Source organism: Physella acuta, unplaced genomic scaffold (genome assembly GCF_028476545.2).
Source record: "Physella acuta isolate Inbredline_101_S28 unplaced genomic scaffold, ASM2847654v3 ptg000555l, whole genome shotgun sequence".
In the NCBI taxonomy this organism is placed as follows: domain Eukaryota; kingdom Metazoa; phylum Mollusca; class Gastropoda; family Physidae; genus Physella; species Physella acuta.
In genome coordinates, this window is record NW_026732074.1 from 709 (window position 1) to 22,525 (window position 21,817).

At 37.2% G+C, this 21,817-nt stretch overlaps 1 protein-coding gene across 1 annotated transcript; it reads left to right on the forward strand.

Moving 5' to 3' along the window:
* The first annotated feature begins 609 nt into the window (after positions 1–609).
* On the forward strand, positions 610–21,481 carry LOC131946366 (uncharacterized). The gene is made up of 5 exons (XM_059307075.1): positions 610–774; positions 4,418–4,516; positions 17,990–18,117; positions 19,079–19,128; positions 20,085–21,481. Exons 2-5 carry the CDS (start codon positions 4,437–4,439, stop codon positions 20,223–20,225), a joined length of 399 nt encoding a protein of 132 aa, XP_059163058.1. The 5' UTR covers positions 610–774; positions 4,418–4,436; the 3' UTR covers positions 20,226–21,481.
* Positions 21,482–21,817: the final 336 nt, after the last annotated feature.

The window sequence follows — 21,817 nt, forward strand, 5'->3', positions numbered from 1 at the left end:
TTCGAACCCAAACCCAATATCCCACCCATAGACGAGAGTTATATAAAGAAAGAGGTTGTACATTAATATATGACTACATTCCTAATGGGAATGTTGCTTTTGTTTCCACTAATAACAAATGTTTTACATTATTAAAAAGAAAGAGGTTGTACATTGATATATGAATACATTCCTAAAGGGAATGTTGCTTTTGTTCCCAGTAATAACAAATTTTCTACATTATTAAAAAACCGGGTCGAGTTTCAATTTAAGTTTAATAGAACGTAGCCAGATATGGACGACTTGATTACCTAATGTACCTGCAGCTGTGAACAACATCGTTAGCAACACCCGACACTACCTTTTGAGTTGGAAACACGATGTGGGCAGTTCCACCCCCACCCTTCCCCACCATGATGGTACTCCCCACTTCATTATCGACGCTATGCATATAGCGTGCATCGATACCACATTTACCCGTCCTTATTAATATTATTAAAACCACGCCTCCACCCGAGCTGAGTATCGATACAATATATCTACCCGAGCTCAGTATCGATACCACTCCGCGTCATGTCCAAACGCGACCTCGCCCGTCTAGCGCGTGCAGGCGCGAGGCTAATCCAGCCCAGACACCCGCGTGAGGACGGCAACACGTCTGCTACCGCTAGTGTTGAATATCAGACGGACCGAGGCAGAACTCAACAGTTTCTCAGGTGACCATTGTTTTGATTTAGCGAGTGTGACACAATTTTTAAAAGCTGGACACTATTCTGTTACATCAAGCTCAACACTGTAAGTGTAAGTATTCTTGTTTGTCTGTAGGTATATTAAAGTGTTAAAGTATTCTGTCGTGAATTAATGTTTTTAGCGTTAAGTTATCTATTCCCTGTGTGTGTGTAAGTCTTGTAAGTATTGATGCCCGTGCTACATAGGATTGTAGGAAAAAAAGTCACAGGAAAAAAAAAACACAGGAAAAAAAAACACAGAAAAAAAGTCACAGGAAAAAAAGTCACAGGAAAAAAAGTCACAGGAAAAAAAGTCACAAATATATATTTGCATGATATTTGTTAATACTTTTATGTATTAAATATTTAGAGAGTGCAAATTAACTTAGGATTAATTAATGTAATGTAATGTGTGTAGGCTGTATACGTATAGGAGTTTTTATAATTCATCTTAAAATATTTATTATGAAGTATGTAGATTGTAATTATTTTAAACTTAAGATTAGTAGCATTTAATAGAATGCTCCAAAGTCCACGGTTTTCATCGTGTTTTTTTTTTAAATACCAATATTAAATTACCGTGAAATGGTAAGTTCATCTGACTTGCTGCCCTCAACTCATGGCAACAATAGTTATGTTTAGTTCAACCACCTTTACTGCCCACATTTATCACGCTCATTACATAACAAAACTTAGGATCAAAGCAGAAAGCCGACAAGGTTCAAAGGCTGTCATTGACGCGTAACGTCAACAACACAAAATATGTTCGGACTATGCCTACTGAGGAGAGGCCGACCAGAGAATAGCCTACGGCAAAATTTGCCTAAATTTCTTTTATAATTAACTTTTCTACCGCGTATTTAAATAAATACGTAACAAGTTGAGATTGTTGTGTAAATTATCTTAGAGTATTTTTACTTACAATTGTTATAAATCATAATGCTTTTAACGTCTATAAATAATTTATGCTATCAAAAAATACAACCCATAACAATAAACATACAAAATTTTACAATTCTTAACAAATTAATAAAAATATTTCTAAAAAGATTTTTTGTGACTTTTTTTCTGTGACTTTATTTCTGTGACTTTTTTTCCGATAACATTTTTCCACTGTGACTTTTTTTCTGTGACTTTTTTTCCTAGCAAAAACTGTGACTTTTTTTCTGTGTTTTTTTTTCCTGTGACTTTTTTTCCGTTTACCCTACATAGATGATAAAGTACACAGGTATATCTAGTTGGCTAATTGGTTAATTTGAAAGTCTTGTAACCGTGCAAAAAAAAAAAATCAAGATTTTTAGTAATCTCGACGTTTTACACCTCACTGATACGGAAAAACATAACTTTGCAATCTTGTCCGTATGTCCGTGTGTCTGTGTGTGAACACGATAACTTGAGTACCATTACAGCTAGGTGGATGAAATTTCATATATAAGTATTTTATCAAAATCGTAGATCCGTATCAACTTTTGGGCGATTTCTGATAACCGAAAGTGGTACTTTTTCTACTTTGAGTTTTTCAAAAACCTATAACTTGAGTATTATTTCAGATAGATACATGAAATTTCACATGTAAGTAAAAGATCTAATTGTCTACCTTCTTTCAAATTTTGAGTAATTTCCGTTGACCGGAAGTACTAATTTACGCTATTTCCGATTTCTCAAAAAACGCATGTAAATTTATAAAGTACTAATAATATTGCGCACTATTATGCACATTTCATTTGGCGTTCACTTGGTGTGCAATTCTTTTTTCTACCAGAGTTTATTCTATTTTAAAAACTTTAAGTAGGCCTATTTAAAATGGAGTTCCCATCCCCTGTTGTTTTATATAAGAATATTCGAGAAAGTTTAGGGGAGATCACTCCCGGTTTATTTTATAATGCAAAAATGTCACATCACACCATCTGAACCCTTCTCACACTCTGTAACAAAATTACGGACCCCCCCCCCCCATACGAGTTTGCGTCACTTATGGACGACCCCTTACAAGTAAAGTTTATCAAAACAGCTGCTTTAATTATGTTAATTACAACATGCGTACATGTTAAAAAATATTAAATTCAAGACTGCTAATTGCAGGTGTTTGATTCTAATGACGTGCTGAGGCAAAATTCTTAGAGCTTGCTTCATCTTTTTCCCGTTTGTGTCTCAAGATGAAGTAGAGTTCCCCTGTTTCAATGATTTCTTCATATAGGGAGATAGTGTGGTCCAGACGCCGTTGGTTTCTGGGTGGACTCAGGGATGTCCTACACACTTGAACCCGGGATCCGAACTTGAGACCTGCGGGCTAGCAGTCGTAAGCTGTAGTATCCAACCACGCCTGTTGGGGCGGACACTGTTAACAGTATATATTATCTATATAAATTCCATTTAGTTCGGTGGGCGGTAGGCTTTCTTAGGGGGGGGGGGGGGGGCGAAAAGATGCCTGAAAGAAACTCTGCACACTACTCACAGTTTATCGAATACAGTGCCCCAACATTGCCGCAACATTGCCGCTTCATCTGAGTGTTTGTACATAAGACATCTACTCTCCTAACTAAAACACCACTCCTTACTAAACTAAACCACCTCTGCTAACTAAACTGAACCACCTCTACTAACTAAACTAAACCACCTCTCCTAACTAATCCAACCTCTTCTAATTAAACCACTTCTCTTACCCGTACAGATAGGTCAATCGTGATGGCGGCCTTAGTTCAACAATGTTCTATTGAAGTGTTTGTTTACAAGAAAATCAACATTTTGATACCTTGTCAAAAATTGATTACCACTATTGATTTAAAGCTGTCGACTTAGTTACTATTCATCCACCATGTCTGTTATGTACGTGTTAGATTTGAAAGGAAACGTGATGGCGGGTAAAATGAGCTATTTCTAGTTGACCCATGAACCAATCAACGTATGTGAGAACTAACGTCTTTAGTGTTGTGGATTGAAACCACGTATGTTGGGCGGGGGTGGGGGTGGGGGTGGGGGTGTATTACACTAAGTTGGTTCTTTTACTGGGAAGTTTTAACTTTAAGGATATTCTATTTTTGTAGTAATACTCTGCGCTGGGAAATAAGCTGACTTTTTTAAAGATATACAAAATTGTCAGTTATTATTGTCAGTTTTTATAACGTTTTCGTAAGTTTTAGAATCTTTGTTCAAAAAAACAAAAAACAAAAAAAAAAAGAAGGAAAAGGAGCAGTAAAATTATATGACTTGGTCAAGGTAAAATGTTAGACTAATCAACCATTCATGGGTTCACGTGATGTCCCACTTCTGGGTTCATGTTATCCCCCACCCCTGGGTCCATGATATCCCCAACCCCTGGGGTAATTATCTCCCACCCCTGGGTCCATGCTATCCCCAACCCAGGGACACACGTTATCCCTCATCCAAGGGATCATGTTACCCCCCTCCCCCCCCCCCGGGGGGGGGGGGTCATGTGCTATAAACTACAATAAATACTTGCCTAAGATAAATCGAAATGGTCAAACACTTATATCACGACCCTAACAGCCGACGAACTAGGGTAACATATCTTTATAATGTTCAAGCTCAATTATTGTATCAAAGGTGGAAAAAACAAAGGCTGCTTTAAAAAAAATTAGCTAAGACAGTCAACAAAAAATATATATTGGCGTGAAGTTAGTATAAAAAAATCTAAGTTTTCAGTCTGTTTCTGATGTTATTTTTTTTAAAATTAATATTTTTTCTTTCAGGTCAGTCCATCCAGACACCATGTCCGTCATATTGACCGCATGTAAGAACTCCAGACAGAAGGCCATCGAGAAAGCTTTGAAGAAGAAGGCGGAGAAAAAGTAACGTTTTACCTTTTGGCTGACCTTAATGACACCTCCTTATCATTCACACAAGTGGTATAAAAACAACATACACCATTTACACAAATGATAAAAATGATCAAACATTTACACCAGTGATAAAAATTATAAAATGCTCAAGTTACACAAGTGATATAAATTACACCATCCACGAATTACACAAGTTACGCGTATATCAATGTACAGCACCATTATATCTTTCGTACATTTTTCTGCTTAAATGCGCACAGCACTCACCATCAGAGGCGTAGCGACCCTTCCCGGCGCCCGGGGACAAACTTTCGATTTGCACCCCCCCCCCCCCTTAAACTTTCGATTTGCACCCCCTTTCAAGCTTTCAATTTATTTTTCCAACCCATTTTGGCGCCCCCTAAGGTCGGCGCCCCACCCCCCCCCCCCCTCGTTACGCCTCTATTCACCATCACCCGTCCATTTAAACCTCGTCCATCCATTAAACCCTCTGTTCTCTCACATACAATTTACCATTGTAGGTAACTCGCACGTCGAGTTACCTAAATACACCTAAACACTTCCTTTTTTACTTACTCCAAATGAAAAGTTGACCTTTATATTGTTTTATAGTGAACTCGTCCGTTTAAAAAAAAATTCAGTCCTAGTTTTATTCCGATAAATTCCCGTGTCATTCAAGTTCTTGTAATTAATGTAATTGCCTTCAACAACGTGAGTCGAAACAACATATGACAACATTAATAATAAAATCATAGCGCCTGAAAAGGTTTTACGGGAAAGACTATCCATGCTGGATATATTGACTTCAAACGTGTTTTTGTAACAATTTTCTATTAGAATTTTACGTGGTTTTTTTTTTTTTTTTTTTTTTTTTTTTTTTTTTTTTTTACATAAAAATCAAAGATGAAAAAATAGGATTTGGTACTGTAAAGATCTTGATTCTACTTGTGTACTTTAAGGTTGCAACATATAATTCTGTTTATATTAGAACATCCGTCATGTTACTTTTGTTATATTACTGCCACAATAATTTTAAAATGCGAAGTTTGATTGGATATTTATTCGGGTCAGCCATTATTCTTCGCGTAAATATTTTGTCATGTGGAGTTTGTAATTTGTTTTAATGTATCCCGCTTTGAAGTGCTGGGGTACAAATTGTATTAAAAGATCGATAATTTAGTGTTCGATAATTCCTCTAAATTACCTTGCTTTTGTTTCCGGCTAAAATTATTAAAATATTCATACTCTCATCGGAGAAGAAAATACCTTGGATGTTATTGATGGCGGCGGGCGGTCTTTAAACAAACAAACTGCACCCATCGTCTGCTGGTGGAAGCTGCAGTCGCTGAAGCGGAAATGACGTGATTTTAATGAGATATATGATGCTGTTGTTGCCTAGGGTTACTGGTTAGTTCAGGTAGGCGGACACGGAGGGCTACACGGGGAAAAGATGTTTGAATAATTCGTCAGAGATTTGCCAGCGCACATTTAGGACCGTAGTGCGGGCTGACACCATAGTGTAGACCGACACCATAGTGCAGGCTGACACCATAGTGAATGATGACACTAATGTGTAGACTGACACCATAGTATAGACCGACACCATAGTGAATGATGACACTAATGTGTAGACTGACACCATAGTGTAGACAGACACAATAGTATAGACCGACACCATAGTGAATGATGACACTAATGTGTAGACTGACACCATAGTGTAGACTGACACAATAGTATAGACCGACACCATAGTGAATGATGACACTAATGTGTAGACTGACACCATAGTATAGACTGACACTATGGTGAAGTATGACACCACAGTTTAGACCGACACCATAGTGTAGACTGACACATTAGTGTAGACTGACACCACAGTGTATGATGACACTACAGTGTAGACTGACACTACAGTGTATGATGACACCACAGTGTAGACTGATACCACAGTGTAGACTGACACCACAGTGTAGACTGACACCACAGTGTAGACTGACACCACAGTGTAGACTGACACCACAGTGTAGACTGACACCACAGTGTAGACTGACACCACAGTGTAGACTGACACCACAGTGTATGATGACATCACAGTGTAGACTGACACCACAACATAGAATGACACTCTGACCCAGATACTTGCTCCTTCCAACTCCACCCCACCCCATCCCGTCCTTAACATCACTGACAGAAATAAATCGTTTTAATATTCCGGAAGCTGACACTGACTGGCCTTGTCCGTCTGCTGATTTCCTTATTTGTTCATCTGCTGTCTTTGTTCGTCTGCTGTCTTTGCCTGTCTGTATTTGTTGGTCTGCTGTCTTTGTTGGTCTGCTGTCTTTGCCCGTCTGTATTTGTTGGTCTGCTGTCTTTGTTGGTCTGCTGTCTTTGTTGAACTGCTGTCTTTGTTGGTCTGCTGTCTTTGTTGATCTGCTGTCTTTGTTGGTCTGATGTCTTTGCCCGCCTGTATTTGTTGGTCTGCTGCCTTTGCCCGTCTGTATTTGTTGGTCTGCTGTCTTTGTTAGTCTGCTGTCTTTGTTGGTCTGATGTCTTTGTTGGTCTGCTGTCTTTGCCCGTCTGTATTTCTTGGTCTTCTGTCTTTGTTGGTCTGCTGTCTTTGCCCGTCTGTATTTGTTGGTCTGCTGTCTTTGTTGGTCTGCTGTCTTTGTTGGTCTGATGTCTTTGTTGGTCTGCTGTCTTTGCCCGTCTGTATTTCTTGGTCTTCTGTCTTTGCCCGTCTGTATTTGAATTGGTGCGATATCTGTTTAATCACAAATAATCCACTCGCGTGACAGACTGAAAAACAAAATATTTTATACGTATAGTTTTTCTAATGCTACATAATGTGTAAGTGACCCAGAGAGCGGAAACTAGTAGGCAAAGCTTGAATTAATCTCGTCTTAGTTGAGAAGCCATGTTTCCCATCAAGTGTTCGACAAGTCGGCTAATCCTCAGACGATACAAAATGCATTGGCGTAAAATTGTAGTTAATACTCACACTTAGGCGCTGTTCATATCTAAGCTCATGTCATGTGGGCTGACTATTGCAAGAGCAGGGTGTACCAAATTCACTTCATGGTCTGTTGATTTAAATCGGCTTACACACTTACAGGTAGTCTGGGCATATACTTTTTGGGGTGGCGGTGAGAAAGTCTACATTGCCTTTCAGAGTTAAGATCGCAAACTACTGGTTTTAACATGTATTTACAGTCGACTTCTTAAATGTACGCAATATATATATATATATATATATATATATATATATATATATATATATATATATATATATATATATATATATATATATATATATATATATATATATATATATATATGTTTTATTTTATTTTTTAAACAAAATTACAATAAAACAAATAGGGCCTACCGATTTAAAAATCACAATGAAAATTTAAAAACAGAAATAAAACAACATACTTTCTGTCTTTATACACGAAAAACTTTGTTATTGATACGTATATTTTGCTTTTAACTTATCGGGTTGATATTATGGTTACAACTGTTTTTAAGCTTACATTTAAAGAATAGTTTGTAACAGTTACTTCCCATTTATAAATTTTACACAGACAAGGAAAGCAACTTAAAACAATGTTCCCAAAGCTCGTTAGAAATACTCAAAAGTCAATAATATCTAAAGTAAAAATGTAGATAATTATTTATCATCATACAAAATATGAATATTTTCTTTCAAGAATGTTTTTCTAATTTTTCTAATTTATTTGTTTTAGAATTATTAATAGACATTTTAAACGAAAAAACCTTTAGCGAAGTTAAATAATTTATAGGTATATAAACGTTTAGATTGACAATTTTTATAATTAGTAATTTTCTCAATATTATTTTTATCTGAACGAAAATATTAATTTTTCACTATCCGCGGAACCAACATACCTCCTTACATAGATCTCAACGCGCGGAAAAGACAGGATTGGCACTAAGCCTACCATCAACCATTTGGTGGGACCAAATAGATCTGAAAATATTCGTATCTACACAGTGAGATTAACAAAGTCACAAATACGTCTTGATAAGTGACGGAAACATGGACACAGTGACCGCAACACGGACAAAGTGACGGTAACATGGACAGTGTCGCAACATGAACACAGTGACCGTAATATGGACACAGTAATGGTAACATGGACAGTGACGGAAACATGGACACAGTGACCGCAACATGGACACAGTGACGGTAACATGGACACAGTGACGGTAACATGGACACAGTGACGGTAACATGGACATAGTGACGGTAACATGGACACAGTGACGGTAACATGGACACAGTGACCGCAACATGGACACAGTGACGGTAACATGGACACAGTGACGGTAACATGGACACAGTGACGGTAACATGGACACAGTGACCGCAACATGGACACAGTGACGGTAACATGGAGACAGTGATGCTAACATGGACACAGTGACGGTAACATAGACACAGTGACGGTAACATGGACACAGTGACCGCAACACGGACACAGTGACGGTAACATGAACACAGTGAAGGTAACACAAAGTCACATAACACATGGACACACATAGAGGTTAACAAACAAGAGACACAACCTTAGAGTATGGATGCGATGTCCTCTTGAGGACCCTAATTGTGGATGTGTCCTACTAGAGGACCTGTGTTATCTAGATGGCGACTCTCCATAGAAAGACCAGCACACAACGAAACATCTCCCTCCGTGCACATTCCCTGCACGGGACACAGGGTCAAATGTTTCATGAGGAGAGTCATGTCCGTGGGAGGGGGGGGGGGGTATTCTGTCTACCTGTTTTACAGGTGTAAACTCACAGGTCAGCTCTTACATACAGGTGAAAGACGCTCTGTTGCGCCGGTATATTATTTTAAGAGACGTGGTTAGAGGGGCGGGGTGACGTCAATAAATGACGTCATGAGGAAGCGAAGGCTGGCACGTTAACCGAGAAGTGGGCGGGAGTTTGACGTCACACCATTGAGTTCATTCATTGTTTACTTATTTATCGTTTCAACATTCATTCTTTGACAAAACGACTTGGCGATTGGAGTTGTAGAAAACATTATACACGTTGTGGGGGGGGGGGGGGGGGGAATTGGAAAGGAATAAACATTAATTGATCAACCTTGACCTCAGCACAGTTATATAACCACCCCTTGACTCGACCGTTAAAAGCCGTTGTTCGTTTGTGTGAGTGTGTGTGTGTGCGCCAATGTGTGCGTACGCGAGTGGGTCTAAAGAGCTAAACGCTATGGCGACATATGCTTGTTTGATTAATGGGTTTACTCTTGGCCGTTACGCGTTTTGGTGTTGTAGTTTTTTTTTTTTAGTTCGTCAATTAGCTAAACTGTTGTGGTGTGTTAGGTCAATTAGCCAAACCGTTTGATCTAAAAACCGTTATCTTTTAAAGCCCAAAAATGAATATTAGCATCAAACCACATCTAGACATGTATTTAATGAGTAAAATTTATTAGACAAAAACATCTTGATATCCAATTAATTTCCAACTACCCCAAACAACCAACTTTGGCTTTTCCAATACATTTGGAAATCCAGTTTTGTTTCCAACGTCATAAAAAAGTTTTGTCTTAATTATTGAATCCATTAAAAAAAAACAATATTTTGTGAAAGGTTCACTTTTATTCATAATTTTTTTTTACAGAAATTATTTAAGGGTCATATTTTCGGTGGGTTACAGGGAAATTAACCCTAACCCTAAATAACGCTTCGTTTTTGAAGAACCTGTTGCTATACAAATATGCCCGGGAACTCGCCAATATAGCATCGTGCCCAATGTTGCCATACAAATGTGCCCGGGAACTCGCCAATCTAGAACTGTGCCCAATGTTGCCATACAAATGTGCCCGGGAACTCGCCAATCTAGAACTGTGCCCAATGTTGCCATACAAATGTGCCCTAAAATTCACCAATCTAGAACTGTGCCCAATGTTGCCATACAAATGTGCCCGGGAACTCGCCAATATACCACCGTGCCCAATGAATGTACGGCACTTGCATATTGATGGCATTAGTTTTGTTCCGACACGGTGCAAAGAAAAGTCTCGACTACAAACAATGATGGCGGGTCGATACGTTCATAATTTAAACATGAAAGAAAATAATCAATTTTCTTTTAAGAAGTAATCGATTCCTTTGCACCAAGTAAAACAGAAGCAAAGAAATTTGCAGACAAACATAAATTTGAAGAAATATTCCGTCTTAAGTAAAGAAACAAAAGAAATGTTCATTCGAATGTAAAGTAAGAAAAGAAATATTCGTTCAAATAATACCGAATACAAATTCGCGTCCGATATTATTTATGATGAAATTCAAACCCGTTGAATTTATTAAAATAAGGAAATTTCATGATTACAAATGCATTTTAGCGAAAATTAAACGAAACTGTATTTTCTTCTGGCTTTGAATGTTGGCATATTAATTTCTACTCATATCATTACTGTAATTCCGACGTCTTTAGTATACACGAAAGGTTCTCAGCTAGTAATTAATGGACTCAAGCTAATTCTAAGATAGTAGGCCCAACAAGTATGCTTTAGAATTTTCTTCATTAAAAAGAAGTGTAAAACTATATATCCTATACACCTATTATTACAACGAGAAAAATGGCCCGTTGAGGAAGGGTACAACGGGCGCTAGGCTGATAGTGCTGTCTCTTTTCTCTAAACTAAAACCAACCCACCCCCCACACACCACCCCCCACCCCCACACACCACCCCCCACCCCCACACACCACCCCCACCCCCCCCCACCCCCCCCCCCCACCCCTCCCACCCCAAAAAAAAACATGTCTACCGTCCCATTCAACGAAATATAATTATATACTTTTTCCAGTGTCCGCCCCCTCCCAGAAAATTCTACCCCCGCCCCCGAAAATTTCAAGTACCCCCACCCCTCTCCGGGGAGGAAAAAGTCTGAAAGAAACACTGGTGTCGCGCTTAGCCACTACCCGAAGAATTGCATTAAAGAAATTGCAAGAAAACCACTTTTTAGATTAGACATATTAATTAGGCGGTAATTTTATTATAGAGTATCGATAAAGAAATTTCTTTTGAGTTAGGGAGGGGGGGGGGGGCTCAGACGTTCTTACGCGGGGGTGGGTCTTCGCCCCTACCCGAAGAATTGTATGAAAGAAACTCTTCACGCAAACCATTTAGATTAGACAACATTTCCTTTTTATTCAATGTTTACGCGATAATCAATGACGTCATTATATTACTGTGTGCACTTTCCGCCTTGAGATTATTTTCAACTCTATGCGAAATGTGTCGACGTCATACTTCGTCTTTCGTTTCACTGTGAGAGTTTTTAAATTGCTTGTGTTTTCTCTAGAGCGTTCTTGTCAGACAGATAGATAGATAGATAGATAGATAGATAGATAGATAGATAGATAGATAGATAGATAGATAGATAGATAGATAGATAGATAGATAGATAGATAGATAGATAGATAGATAGATAGATAGATAGATAGATAGATAGATAGATAGATAGATAGATAGATAGATAGATAGATAGATAGATAGATAGATAGATAGATAGATAGATAGATAGATAGATAGATAGATAGATAGATAGATAGATAGATAGATAGATAGATAGATAGATAGATAGATAGATAGATAGATAGATAGATAGATAGATAGATAGATAGATAGATAGATAGATAGATAGATAGATAGATAGATAGATAGATAGATAGATAGATAGATAGATAGATAGATAGATAGATAGATAGATAGATAGATAGATAGATAGATAGATAGATAGATAGATAGATAGATAGATAGATAGATAGATAGATAGATAGATAGATAGATAGATAGATAGATAGATAGATAGATAGATAGATAGATAGATAGATAGATAGATAGATAGATAGATAGATAGATAGATAGATAGATAGATAGATAGATAGATAGATAGATAGATAGATAGATAGATAGATAGATAGATAGATAGATAGATAGATAGATAGATAGATAGATAGATAGATAGATAGATAGATAGATAGATAGATAGATAGATAGATAGATAGATAGATAGATAGATAGATAGATAGATAGATAGATAGATAGATAGATAGATAGATAGATAGATAGATAGACAGACAGCGAAACTATTATTATAGATAGAGAATACACCAACGAATAGTTAAAAGCGACTGAAGAAAAAAAAAACATATCTATACATTATGTGTTGCATTGAATGGTTATGTTCAAAAGTAACGAAGCAGTGCCGGGTAGTGTTAAAAGTTGTTGATGAAGTTGTTAACATCTTTACTGTATTAAATCATATATGTCAATTGTACCTAAATAAATATTGTTATTAGTAATTAAAATAGTACGCTTAAATTGCTACACGTTGCTATTATCATCAGTTTGTAAGCCTATATAGGGTTGTATTATAAGTATTCATGCGCTACTGGAGAAAATAGTGCAAAAAACTTGCTCTACAAATTCGCGCGTTTGGTGCCTTAGTTCTTTAGTCTTGGATTAGTTCATTCAAATTATTCTATTTGAAACCTGGTAACCTGGGCAATTAGCAACTAACGTTCGCAATATCGATTGGCGCGTGTAATTAATTGATGTGCTAATACATTCGCTCTGATGTTGTGGAACTGTTTTTCTCGAAATCAACTTCCGAAAAAACTCGGCCCATGTACGGCTGTTGGGGGGGGGGGGGGGGCTGTTAATCAACTTCTGGGGATAAAGATCGCTTGTCGTTAGAGGCGTAGCGGGGGGGGGGGGAGATATGTCCCCGGGCGCCGACCTTAGGGGGCGCCAAAATGGGTTGGAAAAACAAATTGAAAGTTTGAGGGGGGGGGGGGTGCAAATCGAAAGTTTGTCCCCGGGCGCCGGGAAGGGTCTCTACGCCTCTGGTTGTCGTACATACTTTTATTGGCCAACAATAACACATAACATAGTTTTTTAATTTGAAAATGTATTTTTTAACTAATTTATTAACTAAGTTATTAAATAATATATTAACTAAGTTATTAAATAATATATTAACTAATCCATACCATTACTTTCGCATTAGGGTTAAGCTAAGGATATCGTGCAAATAAACGTTTAAGGATGTAATTTTGTCACCGACATGAAAGAGAGACAAATATTTTGGTATGGGAAATTGATAAATATCAATAAAAAATAATAAATAATCCAGTCAATAGTTCTGGAAAAAAAAACCATCAACCAATAATCAATACATTTTAATTAAAACGTCTGACACGTTGTATTGCTGATGTCATTCACTGAAACCAGTTTTTATAAATGGGCCTGGTCGAGTGGGACCTCACTAAGCCTTTGTGTTGGCATAAACAATAAAATCATAAAAAACATGGTACTCTGTTTCTGGTTATAACTTCTTGATAGTCCGCTATTCTTTGTTCTTTTATGGTTCTCTCCCCTCGCTATCAGAGCTGGGCTAATTTCATGTAGTGATTACCCATATTTTGTTTTCTACCTCATAGTCTGTCGGGCTTATGCCCAGTCGGCCTTTTGGAAATCGGCCTTTTTACAAACACCCAAAAAAAAAATGCAGAACCTGAAATAAAAGTCAAATCCCATAAAAATAAAGCTGTCTTATTAAGAGTAGTCACTTATACCATAAAAGTGGGTCTTTAAAAAAAAGTGCAGTCTCTTGACAAATCTTATCCCCATAAAGTAGTCCATTCAGAAATCGCACCTTGAAAAAAATATTGTTTCCTTACACGCGCCAATATGGCTAATGCCACGATTCGCATTCTGTTCACATTCAAGGTTCGAGAACGGTCATTACAAAATGGATTCACACTCTAAAAATAGACCCAGATTGCTCGTAGATTTTCACGCTTTCTTTGAAGTAGTTCTAGATTAGCTGTGGTGGCCGCTTTAATCGGGCGTGGAGTGGACGCTAGTTGTATTGATTGGCGTGCCTGAACCCTGTTGGTTTCATTAGTAGCAGGCTAGACAGTGAGGGATGGGGGAAAGATGGTATTTTCTGCTTGAACGATCTCGGACAAAGCACTGACCACTTGGCTGGAAGTGTGTCTAGAATCCGAAGTTCTCGAACGCTAATTTGATCAAATCGATTTTCTGTAATAGATCCCGGGTACTTTGATTTGATTCATTGCGAATGTGCTTCCATTATAATTGTCTCCTTTTGTTACTCATTAATTTTTTTTTAAAAATCAATATGCTGTAATACTAATATTGCAACGTGTTTTGCTTAGATTAATCACGATTGCGATAATAATTTGTTGTGTGTTTTTAACAAGAAAACACCAGTGTTAACGACTCTTTAATGCTGCTAAAGGCGTTTGAAGGTTCGGTTGGTTAATGCTTAGAAATGTTGGTATTTTTAGTTTTGTTTTGTAATGAAGTGTTAGCATAATTTTATGTCTCTCCTGCTTGTATGGTCCAGAGAAGACATCCATGAGCTGACCCCAACTTGATAAACGATTATTTAAATCAGCGCTATACATTGAGCCATGCTGATGTTTGCCTGTCTGTGGCTCGTAATCCACCATACAGTATCAGCAAAGCGACGACAGCTTCAGTTTCAATCCAAGTATCAGGCCTACAACTTTGAAAAAAACGTGTGTCGTTCAGTTGTGTGTTTGTGGGAATTTATATAGAAAATATATACTTTTACCAGTGCCCCCCCCCCCCCATGGAAGGAAAACTGGTGAGAGTGCTGGTTGAACCAAGATCTTGAAATAATCACCGGACTTGACTGTACCCACTCAGCTGTATTGGGTACCCAGCATACATTGGGACAGGAAGTTGTCTATGAACCCTAAACTCCGGTGAAAGACACTTCTCTTATGGCGAGATGAAAACGAATTTTGTAACGGACTTTTTAAAATATGTTAACTGTAACAATTATGTAGACTCAGGGAGGTGTAAAACGTCGAGATTTGCAAAAATGTTGATTTTTTAAACGATTACAATACTTCGTATATGATAATTATCATTTAAAAAGTTTTTAAAAACCCACGTTTTCTGATTGAACTAAAAAGTAGAAAATAAATGCTATACATCACAATAATGCAAGCGATCACTCTACTATAAGCGATGAAAAACGTGGGGCGCCGAAGTAAAAGTTTTTTATCGGTCATTGTTATTATAAAATGTAAAAGTTATATTACTATTGATTAGATAATACTATTGAGTTTTATTAGGGAGCTTGTAGAGAGTCAACAGTATTAGAAACTGTAAGAAAATCACGGCGCCCCACGTTTTTCATCGCTTATAGTAGAGTGATCGCTTGCATTATTGTGATGTATAGCATTTATTTTCTACAATTTAGTTCAATCAGAAAACGTGAGTTTTTAAAAACTTTTTTAATGATAACTATTTTCTACTTTTTAGTATTTGTCTGTTTGTTTGCATTCAAATCTTGCTATCGATTTTATCTTCTCGCATTCACTTTTTTTTGGGTAAACGAAGACAACTCGTAAAAAACACGTGCCTTTTCCAATCGACGTTTCTTCTGTGTTGCCGTTTCTTTCACCATTTTGCCCTCGCGTGCAAACCATTCGACCATCACCATTCTACTTCCTTTGTACACAAACACCGCGTGACCACTACTCAGCCAATCGCGTGCTCACTCCTTCAGTAAGGCAAAAGAGGGAAAGTACCGAACCTTGTTTTATCAAATTACAATTACTAGGCTATGTCCCTTTTTTGTACAAATATATAAGGGTCTAAAATGATCAATAAAAACTTTTCATGGATCAATTTAGTAATAATAATAATTGAACATTGTATTGTCATCGGAAACAAAGCTTCCCTGAAAATTTCAGCGCGCTAGCTATCTGGGAAGTGCCCGAAATTTCGATCGCAAGATTTGATTGGAAAAACAAACAGACGCGAAAGCAAGTTAAAGAAAACGTGGGAAGAAAGTAAAAATTAGTCCTCAACTCCTACATACCCATGCTTGGAACTTGTGATTCATCGTCATGTTTTTTTATTCATCATATCTTCGGAATAAATATTCAACTTGACTTCAGTAATTACTTGTGTAAAAAAAAAACTGGACTTCATTTAGTAAACCTGTAGTAAGTCAGCTTGACCTCAGTCAATAGGTGTGTAGAAAATCTTTTCACACCTATATTTTGTTTCATGCCTTATCACAAGCCATCTTGTTTTAAATATTTGAACATATGTACTAGATCGTATATGAGGTAAGACTGTAAAAATCGATGAATCTAAAGATCAATGAAAATAAAAATCAATAAACGTAAAGATCGATCCATTTAAAGATCAATGAATATGAAAATCAATAAATGTATAATTCAATATTTGGAAACAAAGCATCAAAAGGATCAATGGTATTCATCATTCGTTGTGCGATTAAATTCATCAGGTCATGTCTTTATTTTTTAACCAACTTTTGCTATTCGAAACAAGAGCATTAAAACTAAATTACATCCAAGATCATAAAACAGGTATTGGTTATGTCTTTAAGCTACATAATCGAAACCAAGAACAAAAAGACTTATTACTACACACTACAATAATACAAGGACACCCCGATCTATCCAACTCCCCATAATTATTAGTCCATAAATTTATCCGAAGCAAACTTTCAACGTTTTAAAATCGATACATCAATTTATGTCCAACTTTTTCGTTATGGCGATTGATTGTTTGCACAACACAGCTGTATGAGTTATCAGCTCTTGAGTTTACCTGTACTGACCAAGTTCCGGGTAACATACAATGTCTAGTGAAACGAAGGGCATAGCTGCAACGATTTTTGTGTACTCAAAAGTCCCGGTTACCTCAAATTTTAGAATTATGCATTACAACATTTTGTGTACTTAAAAGTACCAGTGAACTCAGATTTTAGAATTATGCATTACAACACTTTTGTGTACTAAAAAGTACCAGTGAACTCAAATTTTAGAATTATGCATTACAACATTTTGCGTAATTAAAAGTACCTGTTACCTTTAATTTTAAAATTACTTTTTGTTTTGTAGCTAAATTAAGCACATGCGTGTTGATGTGTTATGACAGTTTCTCATCGTACGGTCCTTGTTGAAATCCTTCATTGAAATCACGAAGTACTTTAAAAGGGGAGATCACAATTAATAATTATGTCCAGGACTTATCGTTGGCGGAAAGCCATTTTAAAAATAAAAATAAAATCCTAAAATTTAACCTAATATTTACATTATAGGTAGGCCTAGGTTATAAATAATGTATGCTTTCAGTTTTTAAAATTGCTTCATGTTTTGTATTTTTCTTCCGTACTAATTTGGGCCCTGTGACTGAAGAGAGGTGGAGTAGTCCCACTGTAGTCCCACAGTTCATAAGAACTCTTTACAATTCTTTTTAGCGACCAATGCTTTGACTACTACACTTATAATACTTTATGACTATTATATTAAATCTTGTAACAAAATTAAAAAGCGTGTTAATAAAAAGGTTTGTATACATGTTTTATTTCTGTAACTTCACAGGCAACAGAAGAGAGACGCTGCCAAATCAGCCCTAAACGAAAAGCTTGGAATCAATGAGTTAGAGGACGAGAACCGGGTAAAAATCTGGACATTCTTGATGAATGGCGAGCCAACCAGTGTAGTGCTACGTAAGTAAAGATCTATCTATGATGTCCCTTAATAGAGTCCTTTGTGATGGATCTCTGGGTAATCCATCGAATCGCGTCATCTACATCGCAAGGACACATAAACTGGTTTTCTGTGCTAGGGTCGAGTTATTATTAGGGTTAGGAGTTAGGGTTCCCCCCCTCTCCCCCCCCCCCCCCCCCCCCCCCGAAGAGATGCCTGGAAGAAACTCTGGATACAATTAAAAAAAGGAATTGTCACCACATTATTGTTTCACTGGTTAAAGTGGGGTCGTCCATAAATGACGGCACACTCGTAGGGGGGAGGGGGGGTCCGTAATTTTGTGACGATGTGTGATGAGGGGGGAGGGTTTAAATGGTGCGACGTCACACTTTTGCATTATAAAAAAGCTATGTTAGAAAACGAATCTTAGACGTTATTTCGTGTTTTAGAAAACTGTTTTAATAAATTGTATTAGGAATTGATTAAAATACTCTATTTTGACAGAGTTCAGACAAGATTTTGGAAAATATCGATGTTTTGAAAAAAAGTACTGCAATTTTGAGGGGGGTTGTAGGCTGAGGTGTGACGTCATTTTAGGGGGGAGGGTCTGGCATTTTGTGACGATCTGTGACGGAGGGGAGGGAGGAGGGAAAAATCGTCCAAAAAAGCGTGACGTCATTTATGGATGACCCCAGTATATAATTTTTAGATAAATTATATATATTTTTATAGGCCTATAATTTTCTAATTCGGTCTGGAAGGGGCAGAGGGTGAGGGGAGGGCGGAGAGATGAATGACCGTTGGTTTCCCTAATGCCGACCTTAACAAAAAATGTTACGGTGTTAACTGACTGAATCATCCATAAATGAACTGTTATGATATATTATTTTCGTTGGACGAGACATTCAATCTTACACGTAGGCATATCCCAAAATGCTAATTGACTAATTGTGTTGTACATAAGGTTTTTTTTCATGATAGATCGAGACACACTACAAGTAGCATGGAACGGTGATATCGTCGACTCCACGGTAGGTTGTCTAGCTATAGCTGGGTGACTTATGTAGCTGTAGCTGGGTGTGTTGTCTAGCTGGGTGTGTTGTCTAGCTATAGCTGGGTGTGTTGTCTAGCTGGGTGTGTTGTCTAGCTGGGTGTGTTGTCTAGCTGTATCTGGGTGAGTTGTCTAGCTGGGATTGTTGTCTAGCTGTAGCTGGGTGTGTTGTCTAGCTGGGTGTGTTGTCTAGCTGTAGCTGGGTGAGTTGTCTAGCTGGGAGTGTTGTCTAGCTGTAGCTGGGTGTGTTGTCTAGCTGGGTGTGCTGTCTAGCTGGGTGAGTTGTCCAGCTGTAGCTGGGAGTGTTGTCTAGCTGTAGCTGGGTGAGTTATCTAGCTGGGTGAGTTGTCTAGCTATAGCTGGGTGAGTTGTCTAGCTATAGCTGGGTGAGTTATCTAGCTGGGAGTGTTGTCTAGCTGTAGCTGGGTGTGTTGTCTAGCTGGGTGTGCTGTCTAGCTGGGTGTGTTGTCTAGCTGTAGCTGAGTGTGTTGTCTAGCTGTAGCTGGGTGTGTTGTTTAGCTGTAGCTGGGTGTGTTGTTTAGCTGGGTGTGTTGTCTAGCTGTAGCTGGGTGTGTTGTTTAGCTGTAGCTGGGTGTGTTGTTTAACTGTAGCTGGGTGTGTTGTCTAGCTGTAGCTGGGTGTGTTGTTTAGCTGTAGCTGGGTGTGTTGTTTAGCTGTAGCTGGGTTTGTTGTCTAGCTATAGCTGGGTGTGTTGTCTAGCTGTTGTTGGGCGAGTTGTCTAGCTATAGCTGGGTGTGTTGTCTAGCTGTAGCTTGGTGAGTTATTTAGCTGTAGCTTGGTGAGCTGTCTAGCTATAGCTGAGTAAGTTGTTTAACTGTAGCTGGTTGTTTGTGTTGAGAACTAGATTTATCTTGTAGCTGTCGTATGAACTGCTAATAACTTCTCTTAATAACATTTAACCATATTGTTTCATAGAGTGATTTTTGCCACTGTGGCTCCACCATTGACTTTAAGCTGGGACACAAGAGAGCTCAAATCACCAGCACCATGGGTTCAAGGCCACGTGACGGCATGACCTACAGTCTCAACGTTGAAGGCAGTATCGTTCCAGACTAAATAACGACATCACAAGTAAACGACTAAATACCAAAAGATGAAGTCGTTTCAATACCAACCCAAAAACTATTACAAAACATGGCTTTGTTTTTTTTTTCTTTTTCATTTCTAACATTAACACTATAGATGAGCGTTTAGATGTGAATTTAATTTAAAATTTTATCTCAAACATTCTTGTTTTTTTTTTAAATTTACTTGGCACAAAATAAAATCTTTCTGCTTTACTATTTCATAATCAGCTTCAAAGCCAACCGTACACTAAAACGTTACAATTAGATATTATTTTCTACCATGCGTCTGTTTATGTTGTTAAGTGGACTGTTTTTACAATGTAGTTAATTTTTTACCCTAGTAAAATTGTGTTGTTCAAATTAAATTAGCTCGTATCATACTCTCATGTGTACTGAACTTCGTTATGCTATTTTTAGTTAATACCTTTTTTTTTTTTAAATCTGTTATTCCCCCCCCCCCCCTCTTTCCCCCTCCATTTACCCCTATTTATTTCCTAATGTGCAATTTTTAAATTGTTGTTACCTTCAGTAAAAAAAAATTCTTTTTCTAGAATTTCTAAAATACTGAATTATGTGTATTTACAAGCTGAAGTAGCTATAGCTTATACAGAAAAAAACAAAGCCACAACTCAACAGTGCATTATGCTCATTAAATCTCTTTGTACACATTAAAGTTTCTGCTGGGCAAAAGGCAAAGTCCAATATATCATTTTTCAAATATTTATTTGTTTTAATTTTGTTAAAAAGTTTTTTTGTGTGTCATCACAGATTTAAAGCTTTTGTTAAATGTCAACTAATATAAAAAAAAACAACAAATATCTTAGATGATCTGTTAAAAGAAATTTTTATGCACCACTGTCTATTTAAATATTCACTAGCAAAATTTTGACAAAATCCTTGTCCCATATGTTACAGCCTAGTTACATTTTGCTGAACAAAATTATTTTCAATTTGCAACGGTTAACACGTTTTTACTTTGTGATATGTACATGATTTTTACCTGACTTTGTTTTTTAAAGAAGTTCAAATTTTCTTGTTAATTCAAAGTTTTCTGACAATGTGATGCGGTGATCAAGTGATTTACAATATGGTTGGGATTGCTTTTTATACTCTACACAGTTGGTGTATAAAATATGTAGTCTTTAAATATACAATTTTTTTATTATTCTTTTTTTTGTAGATTGCACTGTTTATATTGTTCTTGACAAAAAATAAACATATATGATTGAATTCACTTTTTTCTCATTATTTTAACAATAGCTAGAATTTTCTTAACTCTTTATTTAATAATAGAAAGTTTATGGCGATAGATGAGTATCAAAAGCGAGTAAAATAACTCTAGACTTGGGATAAATGACTGAGGGTGGAACACATAACATAGCTAACCAAACTTTGGGTTCCTGTTCTGTTATGCAAATTTAAAGTCACTTAATTAAAAAAATTGCTCGTGAGATGGACTTTTTACATCCAAAATAAAAACCTGAGTTTCTCCGCCTCAACCCAGTTGTGATGAATACCTGACGACCACAAAGCTGTCATAACTACAAGTGTTTGACCACCACATCAACTGTTCTTCCTTAA